The sequence below is a fragment of the Cajanus cajan genome, chromosome 9, assembly GCF_000230855.2.
Source record: "Cajanus cajan strain Asha chromosome 9, NIPB_CcT2T_4, whole genome shotgun sequence".
NCBI classification, from domain to species: domain Eukaryota; kingdom Viridiplantae; phylum Streptophyta; class Magnoliopsida; order Fabales; family Fabaceae; genus Cajanus; species Cajanus cajan.
In genome coordinates, this window is record NC_138525.1 from 11,023,475 (window position 1) to 11,043,566 (window position 20,092).

Sequence of the window (20,092 nt, forward strand, 5' to 3'; positions counted from 1 at the left end):
TATATATATATAACTATTAACAATATAATTAAAAGAAATAAATTTATGATACAAAAATTTAAATTATCAATATTTTTTACATTTATATTAGGCTTAAACGCTTTTATATTACTTATTTGTATGAAATCAAGTTATCGAAAATATAAAATCGAGTTGCTACATTTTCGCTTATTTTTTTCTTTCATCATCATAATTGATTATTTATAATACTTCAAATGTGGTATAAGAAATATTTAGAAGGTTTTCTTTTGTAATAAAATTATCTTCTTTATTATAGTCTATGCATAAGTATATACTAATATACATGAATATGTATGAATTGTCTCTTAAGTAATTTTTTATTTAAAACTCTAAATTTTAATAATAGAATAAATTAATTTTTATCATACAAATTAAATAAAGTCTTGTATATATATTTAAAAATAAATTATTAATTTATTTAAAATTAAATTTATTAACTTATTTAACATTATTAATCCAAAATAAGTTTTTAAATAAAATAATACATGATATTGACTTTAAAAAATAAAATAAAATAATTAATTTATTTTTAACGTTATTAATATAAAATAAAATTTTAAATACACGATATACATATCAAGTTAAAAAATTTGGCTTCACATGTTCTATTGTATTCTCACACATCTATATAAGAATAAGAGTAATGTATGAGTACAATAATCATGCAACAGTGGGTGTCAGTGAGTAATTTCATGGGAAAGAGAAGTATCGTATGAGTACTTGTTAGACTTCCACGTTGCTATCTACTTTTTCAGGTTTTTTCCCCTATTTCCCTGCTCACCTCTCCTTTTTCCTGTCGCTTTTGCCAAATCTCGCTATGCTTCTCCTTGAAGCTCCAATTTCTCTCTCCCTCTAGGGTTTACCTCTCATTCTAGATTCCAAATAGATACTATCTCTACATGATTTGATTCTTCTCCCAACCTTTACTTGATCCCGATTCCGATTCCTGGAACGTTTTTAATTGGATCCGCTTCATATCGGATCCGGATTCGACGAACATTCAACCCTTGATTCCGCAATTCTCTCCGAATTTTGCCTTGAATTTGCTTTTCGAATCGATGATTATTGTAGTTTAGAGAGTTCAATATTAAAAAAAGGTTTTGATCCTCGTGCTTTCGTTTTTATTTTTATTTTATATTTTTTAATTTCACGAGTATATGTTGATTGGATAGTTATATTGATTTATGATGTTGATGATTATGATTATGATTATTCAATGTGGTTTGTAAATTTGTGAACTTGCCATTTTCTTTTTCTTTCCCTTTTAGTATCTCTCTCTGTTTTTTTTTTTTTTTTTTTTTTTTTTTTGTAGTTTGTTTTACGTTGTTGGGTTCAATTATTGTTGGGATTTGAGAGTATTTGTGTTTTTGTGTAATTTGCTAGGTACATCGGATAGATGGTATGCAGCAGTTGTGTAAGGTCTTTGTTTGTTCAAGCTGGAATCTTCGCCAACAGAGTGAAAATCAACGGCATTGGGAGGAGTTTGCGAGCAGCTCGTGGTTTTTCTTATTGGCCAATTCGTGAATACAAGACAAGCATAGGGATGATGGTTGATACGGGTTCTATGTCTAGGGCCGGACCTCTGGTTGATATGATGCCAGAGAAAGATGATGATGGTCGGTTTGCCAGTGGAGGGTGGAAAAGGTAAATATGATTCTCGCAACTTGCTTTCAACTTGTGGTGACATGTTGATAATTGTATATCTGTTCTGATGACCATAGATGGAAACGTTACTTTGTTGCCTTGGTACTATGGTTTAACATCCCTATTGGCAGTTGGAGTTGAGCATTTATAAGGATAGGAGTTCCAACAGCCTCTAACTTGTGTTGTTGTTAGATTTTAGATTTTAGATTCGAGGAAAAATATGACTTGAAAGAATCAGTTTTATGTTTAGGGCTGTCATCTGGAAGCGCTTGTTGGAATTGTTTGGCCTTTTAAGGAAAATTATTCTTGACTATATCGACTTAATAAAAGATTTGATTGACGTATATTTTAGTTTATAAAAGATGATGGGGAAATTTTGAGAACAAAGAGAGGATGTTAAGGTGATATCACTGCCAAAATAACCTTTGGCTGTTGAAAGCATGATTTACAAAGGCCTAATGGAATTTTTGAAGACCCAATATATCAAAGAAAAGTAGTATTTTACTATTTTATTTCTAAGGAAGTAATTTTAGGGAGGTGTAGTGCTATCTAAAACAGTACGTCATGGGTGGTCATTTTTAAGGGTTCTTTAAATCAGTTGGTTCATGTGCTGGCTTATCTTTTGTTTATTGAACTGTGTTTCGTTTTGGTCAATAAAAGCAACAACAAAAGTCCTTTTTCCTACAAGGTGGATACTGGGGAACAAAACACATGACAACGATGAAAATAAAAAGAAAACATAATTAGAGCTAAACTACCCATTACTCAATATATCTGTTAGAGAAACCTCCCTAAAAAGGTCAAATTCTTCTTGCTGAAGGTAATACTATTATTGTGGTGGAAGCATGAATTTTTAATAACTTGTACTTGAAAGTGAAGTCAAGGAGTTAAATTCATGATATTTCTTTCTAATCCTTGTAATTTTTTTAGCTGAATTCATCTACACAGATCGATGTAAAATTTTATTTAGGGCTTGCATTGGAAAAATGGGATTAATGCATAATTTAATTTGCTTGATTAGCTGGATTTAGTGTTGTACTTTATACTTTTGTTGATCTATATATTGATCAAATGGTACTTATTTCATCGAATTTTTATTTGGCAGTGAAGATGGAGGACTTAGCTGTGGTTATTCAAGTTTTAGGGGGAAGAGAGTGACAATGGAGGATTTTTATGATATTAAGACATTGAAGATTGGTGGCCAATCAATATGCTTATTTGGAATATTTGATGGTAAGATTTTCTCCTATCATCACTTGCATGGGAGAAAATTAGTTCTTTAATCTCAGTGATTGCACACATGTTCATATGTTATGCAGTTGTGGTAATATGCCTTGATAAATTTTTTATATTCCATACAGGTCATGGTGGTTCTCGTGCTGCTGAGTATTTAAAGGAGCATCTCTTTGATAACCTCGTGAAGCATCCCAAATTTTTGACAGATGCCAAATTGGCAATAAGTGTGTTCACTGTTCACTTTCTCTCATTTAATTTCATGAATGTCTTGTCATATAATCTGCTGTTTATTATTTGTTGATTTTTTCTTGCTTGTTCCTACTTTGGATATTGTTGAAAGCATTTAATGTACATCCCTGAAATGTTTGTTGTATTTACTTATCGGGTCTGCGGTGGGATACCTGCATGGGACGCTTTTGATCTTCCATCAACAGATTTTGTAATTATAGTAACCTCAGGAAGCTTGCAGGTGAAACATATCAACAGACTGATGCGGATTTTCTGGATTCCGAAAAGGAAACCTTCAGGGATGATGGATCTACAGCTTCAACAGCGGTTTTGATTGATAACCATCTTTATGTAGCTAATGTCGGAGATTCCAGGACTATAATATCAAAAGCTGGTAAAGGTAATGTTTTTATGACCAACTATTTTATGATGTCTAAAATTTAGTCACTATTAATTAGCTCATAATATTGAGAGAGTTTAAGTTATCATATCCTTTATAAATTCTGGTGTAGTATTTGGTATTATATTAGTACAATTTATTTATTTTTTTAATGGTAAAAAGTTTTTATATCTTAATGATGTGATGTTGGGGGTAAAGCTGCCTGATAATTAAATACAAAGATCCTTTGGAAAATACAGCATTTCAGACAAGTTCTGTCTGATCATATGATAAATTTTCTTATAGTTCCATTGATATAAATTTTGGAAATAAGAGTGATATCAACATCTTGAACTAATTGTTTATCTTTTGGCAGCAATTGCTCTCTCTGAGGATCATAAGCCAAATAGAAGTGATGAGCGAAAGAGAATTGAGAATGCTGGTGGTGTTGTCATGTGGGCAGGTTAGATATGATATTTGAGTCATATAAATAGCTTCATTAAATAGTTCCACTGTTGATATTCTGCTTCTGGCACATTTAGTGCAACATACAATTGGGATTGGTTGGTTTTTGATGGGGATTTCCCATGCTATTTTTGGCCAGAGTTGAGATTCAAAGTAATTTAATGGTGACATAGGAAGCTTGAGATGACTCTATCATTGGATCATTTTGATCAGGTGTTATGTTGGCAACTTGGCATAATAATATGCATGCAATTATGTTCTGGTTCTGGATGATGGATATGCCAAGTATTTCCCCAATTTTTATCTGTAAATGTTAGGATGTAGATGATGATAACTATACAGATGAATATTATATGGATATATCTAACTATATCTATATCGCACATTGAATCCAAATCTGTCGAGTGCATGGATATTTATAGAAGGTCATTGATTCAGTCCTTTTATTAAATTTTCTTTTACAAATCTTGAACAAAATATAAGCCATTAATCACATCAGTACATGGTAGCCAAAAGATTTTACCTAGGATCAGATTGGAAAGGGAGAGGGAGCACTTAAGTTGTATAACATGGACTGTATATTCCTGCCTAAAGTACAAAATATATCCATACATATTTTTATGCATATAAAATAACATAAATAAGATAAACAGCTTTTAAATTGAAAAGGCCTAAGGTCACATATGACTTATAAGTCACAAATTCACAACATATGCTGAAGTTACAATTTTGCTCCAAATATAGAGGACATACACCAAACGAAACTCAAACCACCAAAAGATAACAGTTCAACCAGCACCAATGCAGAGAAGCAGGAAGGAGAGAAAACAAATGCAGTATCCAAATGGCCAAGAGTTAATTAAACCAAAAACCCTGCTGAACCTGAACCAGAGAGTACCAGATCAATGAGATCAGAGACTTTGCTGGGAACAAGCACTTAGGAAGCCTCCTAGCGGAACAAAATAAAAAAACAGCAGAAAAGACATCAAATTGCCATCACCAACTCTTGTTTGTAGCAGGTCATCACAAGAGAAGAGGCTGCAGGTTTGAGTGCAAAGGGGCAAGTCAAAATGAGAGGAAGAAATAGGACTTGAAGGGTCTTTAAAATTTGGTTGGTTCTTTTTGACTTTTCTCACAAATGGGCTTTCTAGTCAGCATAGTGGGATTATTTGGTAACACGTCAATCCCACATGATCTATCGAGTGAGTTTCTAGACATGATAGGATTGTTGCACCTTCAAAATTATGTGATCTCATGAATAAGATTGCATTTTTGACTATCATGCATAGTTGAAAGAGATATTAATTTTTGTCAGGCTAATTACATTCTTATCTTATCCAAATATAGAGATACATTTGTCTCTAAATAAGGTAACTATGAAAATAAACAAAAATAAAGGAAATAAGAAAGATTACAAAATCAAATCAAATCTCCTAAAATACTCTTTTTACAGCACCCCCCTTAAAGTTGGTAAATGAATATCAATCATTCCCAACTTTCCTATTAGCTCTTGAAATCTACTAGCAGGAAGTCCTTTAGTAAGTACATCTTCCATTTGTAGGAATGTGAGCTAAAATAATAAGACCACTGTCTAACTTCTCTATGATGAAATCTCTATCTATCTCAATATATTTGATTTTGTCATGTTGAACTAGATTGTGAGCAATGTTGATGGTTGACTTATAGTCACAAAACAACTTCATAGGTAGCTCTTTTAATTTTGAGGTCATCAAGAATAATCCTCATCCATAGCCCTTCACATATGCCCTATGCCAAGGCTCGAAGTTTAGCATCTACACTAGACTATGTTCTGTTTCTTACTCCTCAAAGCCATCAAGTTCCCCCCAACAAAAGAACATACAATATTCGAAAGTAGATTTCCTATCTGTGACTGACCTTGCATAATCTACATCAGTATAATCTCCATAGTCTTCTGAATAGTAGTCCTTTTCCCTAGACTTGACTTCAAGTACTAAAGCATCTTGTCAACTACCTGCATATGCCTTTCTTGGGGGCATGCATGAATTGAATAACTGCACTCACAACATAAGCAATGTTTGGTCTAGTTTGTGATAGGAAAATTAGCTTTCCTACCAATTTCTGATTTTGAGACTTTTCCACTTGAGGACTTTCTTCACTTCTAATTTTGTGACTTTGTTCAATTTGATCTCTTGAGTTCTTGCATCCCAACTTTCCTATTTATTTAAGAACATCAAGGACACACTTTCTTTGAGAGATAAATATTCCCGTCTTGGAATATGCAACTTTAGTTCCCGAAAAATACTTCAGCTTCCCCAACTCTTTCATCTCAAATTGTGTTGCCATCTTCATCAGGGTTAATTTTTCTTCTTCATTATCACCTGCAATGATCATGTCATCTACATATACTAAAAGTATTGTGATATTGCCATCAGGGGAGTATTAACACATATAAGTTCATGAACAATGCCATTATCAATGATACATTTAGATAAATCATGATTCACATATTCAATACCATTATCAAATATGATTCTTTTTATGGACTTACCAAATTGATTTTGAACAAGATGAAAGAAATTGACAAATATTTGACCAACCTCAGGTTTATTTTTCATAAGGTATGTCATGCTACTCGTGTATAGTCATTAATAAATGTCACTAACCCTTTAGCATCATAGATTCCACAACGGGTCCCCAAACATTAGATTGTATCAAGTCAAAAGGGAAAGAACTTTTATTACCACTGATTAGAAAAGAAGAATGATGGTGTTTAAACAATCGACAAACATCACAATTAAACGAACCAACAAAAACTTTTGTAAATAAATGTGAAAACAAATATTGAATAAGATTTAATGGAGGGTGTCTGAGTCTCTTATGTTGAAGCCATATTTTGAAAGATGGCCCAAGTATTAGTCTTTGCATGTTGGCTTGAGGTTGACTCCATGTTCTTGTCACTATTCCTTTTTTGCTTTGGCAAGTATAACTCACCCTGTTCTTTAGTAATTAAAATTGTCTTCCCTGTGGCCAGGTTCTAAAAGGAACAATGAGAGTGGAAAAATGTTACTAAACAATTCAAGTTTGTAGTGAGCTGTAGTATAGAAATAAGACAGTCAGTTTTGAGACGTGTAAGACACTATGTAAGAAAATAGAGGTCTCAAGTTGAATGTTTCTAGATCCAACAAAGGGCATATTATCTCCATTAGTAATTGTAATGAATTGTTTAACGTTTGTTTTGGAATATGATGCAAAGAGTGAAGGGTCATGTGAGTTGTTGCTCCAGAATCAAGAATTTAAACTCCTTGAGAAACATAGCCAAAAGTATTGAAATAACTCTTACCCTTCATGGACAGTGTACATAAGCCAAAGGGCTTACTCATAGATTCAATCATCATTCTCAGACAATCAATCTCTTCCTTACAAGCTTTAATATTTGTTTCGGTTGAGATTGGGTTGGTGGATTTGTCTCCTTGTGTTCTAAAGAAAAAGGGAGGTTTCCGACTACACAACTCACAATGTTGTGATTGTTGGTGAAGGGTGCTCCTTTCTAACTCAACCGACTTTAACAACGGTGGTGCCGGTAGCAATGGAGAGGGCGACAACAATTCTAATTTTAGGCCAAGGCAACACAAACAAAGCTCCAAAGATCAAGAGCTCTGATACCAAGTTGAGAGAGATGATTTCATTAATTTGTGTCACACTAATTACATGCTTATCTTACCTTATTATAGGGATACATTTGTCCCTAAATAAGTTAACTATGAAAATATACAAAAATAAAGGAAATAAGGAAAGATTACAGAATAATATCAAATCTCCTAAAATACTCCTTTTTACAACATGCATCAATATATTTGTTATGGGCTCATGGACAGTAATAAAGTGGATGAAACCTGCCGGGCTTCAAGATAAATAAATGTAAACATATGTATTGCATGTTCCATGTTTTAGGACACAAATTAATAGTTCAAGTAGGTATTGACTTATTTAGTATGGACATTAGATTGATTTGTGCAATTAGTATCTATGTTCTAAACTTATACTTAATTGGAATAAGATGCTTTATATCTTCACCTCAAAACCAGGCCAACCATCCAAAGTATGGAATGATTAGTTTGGGCAGGTGATGTTTACATTTGTTTATTTTTCTGGTCAGGTACATGGAGGGTAGGAGGGGTTCTTGCAATGTCTCGTGCCTTTGGTAACCGTATGTTGAAGCAGTTTGTTGTAGCAGAACCTGAGATCCAGGTGATCCTTTATTAGCATGTGCAATCTGAAAATTAATAGTCTTTAATAGCTAGGAATGATTCACTCTAATAATATTTTCACTGCAGATAATTAGTAACTTTCTAGTATTATTAGGGAATAATTTGGTACAATAAAGTTTAATAATAGTACAAATCTAGCTTTGAACATTTGTTAAGAGGATTGGTGGGTCTTGATCTAAATTATGAAGGGGCCAAATTAAGTACTCAATTTATATATTAGTTAGTATAATATAAGCATAACCATATTACAAAAATATGTATCGAAGTTTTAACACCTTTTATTAATGGAGAAGTTACTTATTAGGCAGTTACTTGTGATTATGAACTTTTGTGTTTTTTTTATCATGTTGATTATTGACAAAAGTAATGAAGTACACAAAATCATGGGAAATATAGTAACAATTAGGGAGGGAGAAATATTATTCAAAGTTTTTCTTTTCTCAAATTCTTCGTTGAATACCTAAAACCTTGCAAGGAAACAAATTTTGAAACATAATGAAATAAGGAAGAAATTCTTTAGGATTGTTTCCTCAATTGAATATCTAATGGATTCCACAATATCTTCTGGAGATTAACTGAGATATTCTAGCATAACACAAACATTAAAGTGCCTAAAGACCACCAATATGTAAAGTTAATAGTCTTCCCTTTCTGGTTAGTGGTCTGAAGTTAATAGGCTGTTGAAAAAATCACTAAAATCATACGTACAGGGTAATATCTTTAACCTAGTTGTCTTAATAGGTTTAGTCTGGGCTAGTAATGTTAGCTTGTGCACATATGTTGTTGGAACCATGTTTAGGCATATTTTGTTGGAGAAGAATAATAATATTTCATCTAAGTATCAAAAGTTTCATAAAATATTTTTAGGGGTCATGTCCCCTGAAGATTGTCATCTGCTGAAATCGCAGGATATGCTGTATATATCAACTTATGGCTGTTTCCTATAGTAGTAAGAAAGCGTTTAGACTATCTATTTTCTGCTCTTAAGTACCATATATACGTGCCTTAATAGGCCTTTTGGCTGAACCACGTCCGAATGTACATTATCTCACCCTTGATGCGAATGATCATGTTGAAGTGATGAGAGATATTGGTTTGACAACGTAATTTATCTTTTTATATGCTTTCAGGACCAGAAGATAGATGAACAAATTGAACTGCTTATTCTTGCTAGTGATGGACTCTGGGATGTAGTACAGAATGACGTAAGCTTTGTCTTCCCTTAGTCATGCATTTTATTTGTATGTGCATTTTCTATGCCTCCTATATTCATTTTTAGTAAGGCAGCAGTGGCTTATCCTGATAGTCAATGTTTTATCCAGTGGAATAATCCCACCCTTTCCCATGACTTATCATCAAATCGCGTCTTCAAAAGTAGTGTTCAGTGACCTTGAAAGGATTCACTATCATAAAATAGCATGAGTCTGGGAAGGGAATGAAAAAAGAAAGTGTCTGCTTGGGTTTGGGGGATCCGGTGAGGGATCGTCTATTTGTGAGTTGTGACTTCTTTCCTGGACATGCTATGCTCCATGGAAAGTAGCTCAATATGGACCGTAGGTATTTTAGTAGAGTTTATTTATTTATTTTTATTTCCATCCTTGTCTGTATTAGTATAACTGTTTTGGTGTCACCTAGGCTATTCTGATTTATGATCACAAATGAAATTAAATAATTTTATTCCCGGTCCTATGATTTTATTTTATGTTTGCAAGGCTTGTTATATGCACTAAAGAAAATGTAGTTATGTTCGCATAGAACTAGGAGTTGTAGTTGGAATGGAATGAACCTGTGACATTATGTAATATACTTTCTTATTTTCCAGGGTGCCTAATGATGTGTTTGATATGAAATATTTACTCGTCACCTGTTATACTTGTTTCAAGTGTTCTGTTTGATATTCGACATCTATTCTCTGTATGTTCAGGATGCTGTTTCTCTTGCCCGCGCAGAAGAGGAGCCTGAGGCAGCTGCTCGAAAGTTGACAGAAGCAGCATTTTCTCGTGGTAGTGCAGATAACATTACATGCATTGTGGTTCGCTTCCATCAAGACAAAACAGACCTAGCTAATCCTGACAAAGCAGAATCAGCTGGTGCTCAACACGAGCAGACCAAGTGAAAGCACAAATGCACGTGTTAAGTCTTTTCGCGTCAAACATGGATGAACTGTGAGGTCAGCACATGCATGATAGCTCAATATGCATGTCAACAGGTGATTTGTTTATTCATTAGTTTTCCTTCTGTAAGTCACTATTGAATTGGGATTTTTGAGTCGTGTTCTTCTTCCGATAACTGAATTCAGCAGCGTGTATGCGTATATATTTCAAGTTTTCCTGTTTGTAGAGGCAAATTGGTAATTTTGTTTTGATCCAATAAATGCAATGTGCATTTTATCATGTTGATTGGAGTCCCTTGAAATGAAATGCATGATTCAAATTTCCTAGGAAATTTCTCCCGTCCTGAAAGGAGAATTATTGTTTATTGTATGAGTATATCAAATGAGAATTACTTTCTCGTTACAGTATATAAGACTTAATTATTTAATTTATTAAGACTAAAAAAAGTTGTTATTTAGTTGATAACAATAATTTTTTTCTTATTTTATAATTTTACTTTTGAAATTACTCTTATATTATTTTCTGTTCTTAATTAATACTCATATTTTATTATAAATTAGAGTACATCTCATACTATTTCGTTCTCTCAATTAATATTAATTGTTTTCCTAACTGATCAGAATATATGTTCTTTATAGAGGTTGTAAGCAATGTACTTTATTAAATTAAGGCAATACACTTTAATTAAGAATATTTTATTCTGAAAATAATTAATATACGAAACAATATAAATTGAGTTTTATATAAAAAATAAATAATTATTCTAAATTGGGTCTTGTAAATAAAAATCAGGGTAATATTGTTTATTGTGAGAAATAATAATTATTTAGAAATCATATAATTATACACCAAGATTAATGGTTAATTAGCAATCACTTAATTACAATCCTATACATTTATCTTTTAATTTTTATCATTCGAATATGATCTAATGACTAATGGTTTAAATTTATACACCCTATGGTCATTATTATAAAGCATATTTAGTTGAATTAGACCGGTCAATATAAATAGTTATATTATTTAGTTTTATTGGATTAATATATCAAAGATCATGATGTACCAATTTTATTTTTTTTACTTAACATTGAATTTCTATGAAAGGTGAAAGACAAATACATGTCCCGCACCATAGTTGTTAACAATGAGGATGGGAATGTATATTAATGGAGACGGCTAGGAGACAAATATTTATTTGATAGAGTGGGTAAGGGGAAGTTATTACTCGTACATGTTTCATGCTCATTGACATCCCTATTTATCACTTTTTTTTCCGCAAAATGAGAGGAGTTGTTGCGTCATTGCGTGTGTTTTGCACACTTCAAAATGAAAAAATAATATTAGGGGGGTGTATTGGATTAGGATTTTAAAGGACTTTTTTAGTTAAAAAAAATCCTGCGGATTTTAAAAGACTTTGCAGGATTTTCATGACTTTTAAGATTTTGCAAGATTCTACAAGACTTAAAATCAAGATTTTAATGGATTCTGCAAGACTTTTAAATTAGGATTTTAATGGATTCTGTGGGATTTTGTGGAGTTTTGACATTTGATAAGATTTAAAAAAAATTATACATTCAAATTTAAAAAGAGTCAAAGATAAAAATAATAAATAAAAAAAATAATGTCTAGATAAATAATAATAATAATTCTCTATAATATTCTATCATCTTTTTATAGCATCCACTATCAATTGTAACAATTCATCGGAATCATCCTTAATCCAAGCTTCATAGTTTTCTTTCTCTTTTCATTTTTCTTTATTATTTCCTTGTGAATCTCCCATTTGAATTACTAAAACAATATATGTTAAAAAATAGTTATATAAATAATTACGGATAATAGACAAAATCAATAAAATTATATTATTATTTTTAGAAGCACACCATCATACAAGATCGAATATATTTTTGCTATCCAAATGGATCAAATACCTCAGTTATTATAAAAAAAAATGTAAAAACGAAAATATAGAAACATAAGATAATTTTTTATATAAAAAAATTAGTATATTCGATACTGAAAAAATATTTAGATATATAATTTTTTTTATATAAACAGAAGTATTTAGATATAGAGAATATATATATATATATATATATATATATATATGATAATTTTTAACGATATTTATAAATATAAATTATTCTAACAAATATTTTAACAATATTTTCTTTTTTAAAAAATAAGTTAATGAAGGCATAAATCCTAAACCCTAAAAAATTAGATATTGCAATGTCTTATGTTAATTTTCTTTTTTTAAAATATAAAAAATCTTAATTTCATAATATAAAAATAAAAAAGAAAAATTCATAGTAAAAAAAATAAAATAATTGTTGAGTCATAAAAAGAGGAGGGATAAGAGTAACAAATTCAAGGGAAAGAGAGAATTCGCAATTTTTATGCTAAGAGGGTTCTTCCCCTACTAAGATCCATTTTTATCTCATTCTACTCACAAAAACCCTAACAAATTCATCTTTTATATATATATATATATATTGTTGAGATTATGATATCAATTTCATCTTTCACCTTTTTCTTTTCTTAACGTGTGTCATAAAAAAAATTACCACTTAAAAGTTAAAATTTCAAGTATTTTTTTGTGTTATATAAAGGAACAAATTCAACTACATAGAATAAAATAAAGTAAGTCAATTAAAGAGAACGAACAGAAAAATAAAACAAGTCAATGACACTATCATTTACATATTAGAGTTTCACAAAATAGGAGAATGGTATGAGAATAGTATTATATATGAGCAATGAACAATAGTGTAGTATTATTAGTAGAGAAAAAATGGAGAAGACAGGAGCATAGAAAAAAAAGATGAAAAACTCACTTGAAAATTCTTAAAACACTTGAAAAATCATTTCAAACAATCCTTCAAAATCCGATGGGTTTGGATGGGATTGTTTTATGAATCTGGTATTTATAGATAACACTAGAAAGTCTTTCAAAATCCCTCTCACACAACAATCCTTTAAAATCCTTAAATTTTTGAATACCAATGGATTGTTTTTAAGTTGTAAAAAATCTCAAATGAATACCAGTGGATTTTAATGGACTCTTTAAAAAATCCTGAAAATCCAGATTGAATACCACTGGATTGTTTTTAAGTGACATAAAATCCTGATTGAATACCAATGGACTTTTTTACTCAAAAAAAGTCTTTTAAAATCCTACGAAATCCTAAACCAATACACCCCCCTTAATTTCTTTTTGAAGTTCAAATATTAAAGAAACTTTTATTTATTTGGTCTGTTAAGAAATAATATAAGAATAAATAATATGGTTATTAAACATAATAAGTGAAATGTTTAATTTATTTGTTTTAGAAAGATGAAGTGTTTCATTTAAGATTTGTCAAAAGAGTAATCAATTGTCTTTTGCTATCATCTTTATAGTATGATCTTAAAAACAATTCTTTATAAAAAAAAAATTTGAGTTTGTTAATGAGATCAAACTAAAGGACAAACATTGAACAATTTTTAAAATTTAGCTGACCAAATTAAATTATTTAAAAATTGTGGGACCAAATTGAATCTTAAAAATAAATAGTAGAATTAAATTGAATAATAATTTATGAAATAAATTTTTTTTTCTCATAAGTAATATTAAAATAAGTATTTTTTTTATTTATCTTAAATAATTTTAGATTAAATTCAAATCATAAGTAAATAAAAATATTTTTTAAAATTTCTTTTGTATTTTATGGTTTTAGATTGGTTTGACAAATTGTTCCCAATTTTATTATGAGCAATATTTTTTAAAAAACTATGGACTAATCGGTTCTTGAGGAATTAAAATGGGTGTTTTAAATTCAATTTTTAAAATAATGATTGAGTAAGATTCATGAAAATAAACTTAATTATTTCAATAAGATTATGAATGACAGTAAATTAAGTAATTTAAATAAAAAATAATCGCAAAATGAAGAAGAAATTATATAATAAAAGGAAATATGAAGTTGATAAAAGAAAATTTAAATTTATCTTGACAAAAACAATAACTTAGTCAAATAAATTATTATTTAATTTGTTTTCTCTGTTTTTGAAATGTTCAATTTGGTCGAAATTTTAAAATAATTTAATTTAATTCTCTAATTTTTTAGAAATATGTTTAATGTTGTCATTTTATTTGATTTCATTAACTCTATTGTTAAGTTAAAAGATGATCTTGAATTTTCCAAGTTTTAATGATAACAAACAAGAGATTTTTTTTTAAGCAAAGTCAAATATCTACAAAAATATATTATATCAAACGAAATGTGAAAAAAGTTAATTTCAAAAGGTTAATTTACTAAAAGAATATTTTGAATTTAAATTCAAAATTATTATTTTATTAATTATAATTAAAACCTAATTAATATTGATTGTAATTAATTTGATTGTTGTAGTTTTAATTAATCTTAATTATTACATATTTTAAAATTAATTGTTTTAATTTTTATAATTAATTATAACTACAATGATCGATATCTCTCTTCTATAAATATTAAAAATCAATAGAAGTTAAAATATGTTCTCTTTTTTAGATTAAGAACTTATTATTTTTACATCACCAATCTAGTGCTGAAAATCCTATTGTATCTTAAAGATTAGCATAAAAATCTGGAAACAGGACAATACTTTACACACCTAAAAAATTTAGATTAATTTGTGTTTTCAACACAACAAGAGTTGCATTCTCAAATACTACTGCGTTTTTGGATTAAAAAAATACCCATGTCCTTATGCCGAATTTCTCAAAACGAATTCGTTATTTATTAAAGAAAAAAATAAAAACACTTTATAAATCCTCGCATTTCATTTAATATTTATTTATGTAAAGTAGCTATAGGGGATTTTGTAATTCGAATCTTTTTTTCTTTCTTGCAAAATCTTGTTTTCGAAGAAAGAAATGTATTACATTTTTTTTAATCATTAATGTTATCATATCAATTTTATGTATCATTTTTATTTCTCGCTTTAACTATATTATGATAATAAAATTGAATAGAGACATGTAATGTTACACAGTAAAAATATCTTTCTTTGAAGTATTTAAAGTATATGAATATTTTTATTCTTAAAACAATACTAAGAAATATTAAGGTTATGCATTAAATCAAATTAATATGATGTAATGTAAACTAAATAACAATACTAAGAAATATTAAGGTTATGCATTAAATCAAATTAATATGAAGCAATCTAAACAAAATTAATTAAGTTAGTTTATATTAATTAAGTTGATTTATTCTTTTCACTTCAAAACGCACTAAACATATTATTTTTTCGATTGTCGAATTTGACTGTGATATCAAGTGTAACACCCTAATTTTTTAATTAAATTATATTTTTGGGTAAACCAATATATTTTCTAGTTGAAAGTTAAAAGATTGATTCTTTAAAGTTCTAAAATTTATTTAAGGGAGTTGGCCTTTCCCTACAATTAAAATGAAAATTTTTAATTAAATGAATATATTTAAGAAAATTATTGGTTGTCTTAAATGAGTTTTTATTTAAATAAAGAGATTTAGAAAATTAAGAAAAGACTTTTAGGAAATAAAACTTGACTTTTATTAAATACACCTCTATTGATTAATAATAGACATCTCATATCCTTTTTTTATTTCCTAAATACCCTTTTCTAAAAAATCATTTTTCGAAAAAAATATAATTTTGGAATGTATTTTCTGAAAGACAAAAAATACAATTATGGAAAATGTTTTCTAGAAGATAAATAAATAAATTTATTATTTCAAAAATAATTTTCAAAAGTATATTTCTTTGGGAAAGAACTTTTCAAAAATATGTTTTACCATCCTTCAAATTCTTAGAGTAAAGATATATACTTCCTTTAAGTACTTTCTTAGGAAAAAATATACTTCTAGAAAGTACTTTTTGAAAGGTAAAAAAATACACTTTCAAAAAGTTCTTTCTAAAATATAAATAAATTTACTCTTTCATAAGTATGTTTTAGCACCCCTAAACTCTCAAAGTAAAAATATCATAGTTTTAAAAACCGGATCGGTTATCGAACTGGTTAAGGTACTGGGTCAGTGGGTCAAAGGTTAAACCAGTGGATCACTAGTTGAATCGCATGACTCGATTTTTATTTATTTTTATTAAAAAATATTCATATTAAATATATTTGATACTTATAAATTTTAATAAATTCATAACTTATTTTAAATTTTAATTTTTCTATCTTATTTAAAATTATTTTTATTTTTATTTTGTAAAAAAATATATACAAAATTACATGTTAAACTGTATATTAATACAAATTAAAAATATAAATAATATGTACTTATATAATATGCTTGCAATTGATATCACAAAATAATATATGTAATAACTACATAGATATTATATTATTAAATATATAATTTAAAATTAATAATAACTATAAAAGTTATTTAAGTTGTATATATTATAAACAAATACATTAGAACAAGTAGTCATTGTTATATATAATAAGAATCTTTGTTCTTCCATTAAGAGATTCAATTTTCATTATTATTTTTGTGATTTATGGTCCCTTAAAAAAATTTAAAAAGAAAAAAGAAAAAAAAAGTGGTTGAACCGGTTTGACCCACCGGTTTACCGGTTGAACCGAAAAATTGACCGATTCGATCCGGTTTGAAACGGATCGACTGCATAACCGATCTAGCTTAAGATTTGGACCGACTGGACCACCGGTTCCCAGTTCAACCGGCCCAACCGGCCGGTTTGATCCGGGTTTTTAAAACACTGAAAAATATACTTTTGAAAAATACTTTTTGGAAGAGAAAAATATATACTTCTTGAAAGTACTTTTTGAAAGGCAAAAATATATTTTCGGAAAGATCTTTTTGGAAAAGAAAAATCTTTACTATTTTAAAAGTATATTTTAAGAAAAAAAATAATTTTAGAATAGTAATAATAAAAAATTATATTATTTATAATAAATAATTCATCATAAAATCAATAAGTCATACCATGAAGTTAATTTTTATAAAATTCACAATCTTGTATACAATGTATGTAATATTGAAGATAGAGTGAAAAATTAGGACTTAAAAAATGTTAAAACTAAGATTGAAAAAAATAGAGTTTAAAAATAATAAAGATAATTTGATGGGTGTGTTATTGTTGGAGAGAAAGAAAATTAAGAAATAAAAACTAATAAAGAATAAGAGAGTCATATGAGGAGTGATTAGAAAGGGATATAGTAACAGAAAAAAATGAATAGAGAAGAGGGGACAAATGAAGAAGATGATTTTAAGAAATAAAATTTATTTTAAAAAAGAAATAAATTAAAAAATTATTTAAGGAATTTTTTTTAAAAAAAATTGAGAAGGGAGTGTATTTATTAAAAATGGAGTTATATATAACATTTTCCTTAAAATTATTTTTAGCTTTTGGGCTTTGATCCTTACCAGTACAAAAAGTCTTTCAGTCAGTTAAAAGAGTCTGTTAGGTCTAAACTAATGTCCTTTTATCTTTTGGTTGCTTCTTAAAACCTGAGTGCCGTAAAAAGCGCAGCTTGTGAAGGAATAAAGATCTGAAGGAGAGGATCATCCTATTGCAACTTTACTTTTGCAAGAGTTTTTATCTAGGTAAGAGGAAAGTGAATTATCTCGTTCATGGGTGTTAATCAAATATTGGGTAATGAAGTTATCCTTCAACCTTTTAGATTTTATATCTCTTTTAGATGGATTATGGATGAATTGTTGAGTATTTTATGCTACCTGTGATTTTCTTAATGTTTAGGATTTTATTGACATACATCGTGTACATAAAACTTGAGTTTTTGAGGTGTTGCTATGGAATCCTATGCTAGGGAAGTCACATTAACGGTCTTTGGATATAGATCTTGGGGTTCAGTTGGGTTTAGGAAATCCAGTTACACTCTATGGCGAGGATGAATGAACCTGTGCAACCTTGTAACCTTAGTTAACCATCAATGGATTTTCCTCCTAGTGAAAGTGTTTAGTGTTAGACACTTAGCTTGGTGGCTCAGTCTACTTGCATATACTCTTATGGCATGTTTGGATGAGAGATTTTACAAATTTAAAGAATTTTAAATTCTTGATATTTGAATTACTTTCATTTCAATTTCTATCATTTTTAAAATATTTTGTTTGAATAAGTCAATTCAAATTTTTCAAATTTTAAATTGTTGGGTTGGATATGATAATTTGATTCTATCATGATAAAATTGATTTTAAAAATATATTTATATGTTAAAATTTTTAAATTAAATTTTATAAAAATAAATATTAGCTAATTTTTAAATATTTAATAATTTTAAAAATTAATATTAGATAATATTTAATAATTTTAAAATATTTTTGAATATTCAATAATTTAAAATATAAAGAGATAAGAGATAAGATAAAATATATAAGTAAAAATAAGAGAGAAAAAAATATGAGAAATTTCAAATTCTAACTTTTTTGGGAGAATTTGAAATTGTACTATTTCAAGAAATTTCACAAATGTTTGAATTTCAAATTTTTTATAAATTCTCCATTCAAACAAGGTATTACACTTTAAAGAATTTAAAATTCTTCAAATAAATGAATTAGTCCATTTAAATTCTCCATCCAAACACACTATTAGGCTATATACCATTTGAGATGTGATTTTGAACTTAATACCAAATGCATAATTGCACTGTAAGATGAGAACATTGCATAAACATAGACCTCATGAATGTGATTGAAATATATAATGTGTTGTATCATTGTCAAGCTGTGATTGTTTGTCCTTTATTTCACACTAAAAGCATGGGTGAGATGTATTTCACCCCTTTCTTGTTTGTTTTATTATTGTATTTGTGTTAAATGTCATTTGTATATAAAAGGGACCGTTAATTGTTTATGACTTTTAGATGACTTAAGATGAAATTGTTTTAGTTGTTTTTTTTTATTTTAATTATTTTGATTTTAAACTTACGTATACCTTTTGGAGTGCCAACTTCTTTATTAAGGTTTTTATTTACTGTTTACTTTTATACTGTTTACACAACTGCTTGTTAATGTAATTTTTATTTAACTTTACAAATTGTTTTGTAAAATTTAAGAAATTCCGCTTTTCCTTTTAATTATAAAATTTATTAATTATATTATATTAATTTAGAAAGATAGAAAGTGTCACATCAAAAATCTTAATTTAGTCATATTTGTCATGAAATTATTTTATACCATATTTTAGGCAAAGAATTTAATGAGATATGTAAATTGATAATTATATAAAATAAATATTACAGAAAATAATTAATTCTTATAGAATAAAAATTATTTTCACCTTATATTAATTAAAAATAAAATTTGAATTAGATAAAAAAAATAAAATATAAACTAAATGACACAATTAAATATAATCAATTTAAATATAACGTTGGCTTAAACTTGAAGTAATCCAACTCATAACCACAGTTGATACATATTTTTGAGTATATATTTCACACGAGAGAAATACAGTCCAATGTTAAGATAGTTTAAATAAGAAAAGTATAAAAAAAAAATGGATAGATTATATATGATTTGAAGTTTTGTTTGAATCTGATTTTTCTAAAGTAAATCAATTGTTTGAATTAAAAAAAAATAAGAATGTAAATAAATTTGATTTATAATAATTAATTACACATAGTATTTTCACTAAACTAGGATATGCAATTTATAAATTAGATTTGAATTTTTTTGTGTAAAGTAAAAAAAATAATTAAAATATGCATTTATGATTAATTTAAAGTGAATTAAGTCAACGCAAATAAATGGTAGATA

General features: G+C 28.2%; 1 protein-coding gene across 2 annotated transcripts; it reads left to right on the forward strand.

The window, feature by feature from the left end:
* Positions 1-629: 629 nt before the first annotated feature.
* Positions 630-10,616, forward strand: LOC109808019 (Protein phosphatase 2C family protein). Of its 2 annotated transcripts, none has more exons than XM_020370828.3 (9): positions 630-776; positions 1,405-1,665; positions 2,771-2,898; positions 3,027-3,125; positions 3,371-3,529; positions 3,885-3,971; positions 8,112-8,203; positions 9,354-9,428; positions 10,148-10,616. In XM_020370828.3, exons 2-9 carry the CDS (start codon positions 1,418-1,420, stop codon positions 10,337-10,339), a joined length of 1,080 nt encoding a protein of 359 aa, XP_020226417.1. In that variant the 5' UTR covers positions 630-776; positions 1,405-1,417; the 3' UTR covers positions 10,340-10,616. The 2 variants fall into 2 exon arrangements, with proteins under 2 accessions (XP_020226417.1, XP_020226408.1); XM_020370819.3 differs by lacking the exon at positions 630-776 and adding an exon at positions 783-1,118.
* Positions 10,617-20,092: the final 9,476 nt, after the last annotated feature.

Coding starts and splice junctions, on each gene's coding strand:
- LOC109808019 (XM_020370828.3), top strand. CDS start 1,418: ATGGTATGCAGCAGTTGTGTAAGGTCTTTGTTTGTTCAAGCTGGAATC. Junction 2,899..3,026: donor CTTATTTGGAATATTTGATG/GTAAGATTTTCT, acceptor TATTCCATACAG/GTCATGGTGGTTCTCGTGCT. Junction 8,204..9,353: donor TAGCAGAACCTGAGATCCAG/GTGATCCTTTAT, acceptor ATATGCTTTCAG/GACCAGAAGATAGATGAACA.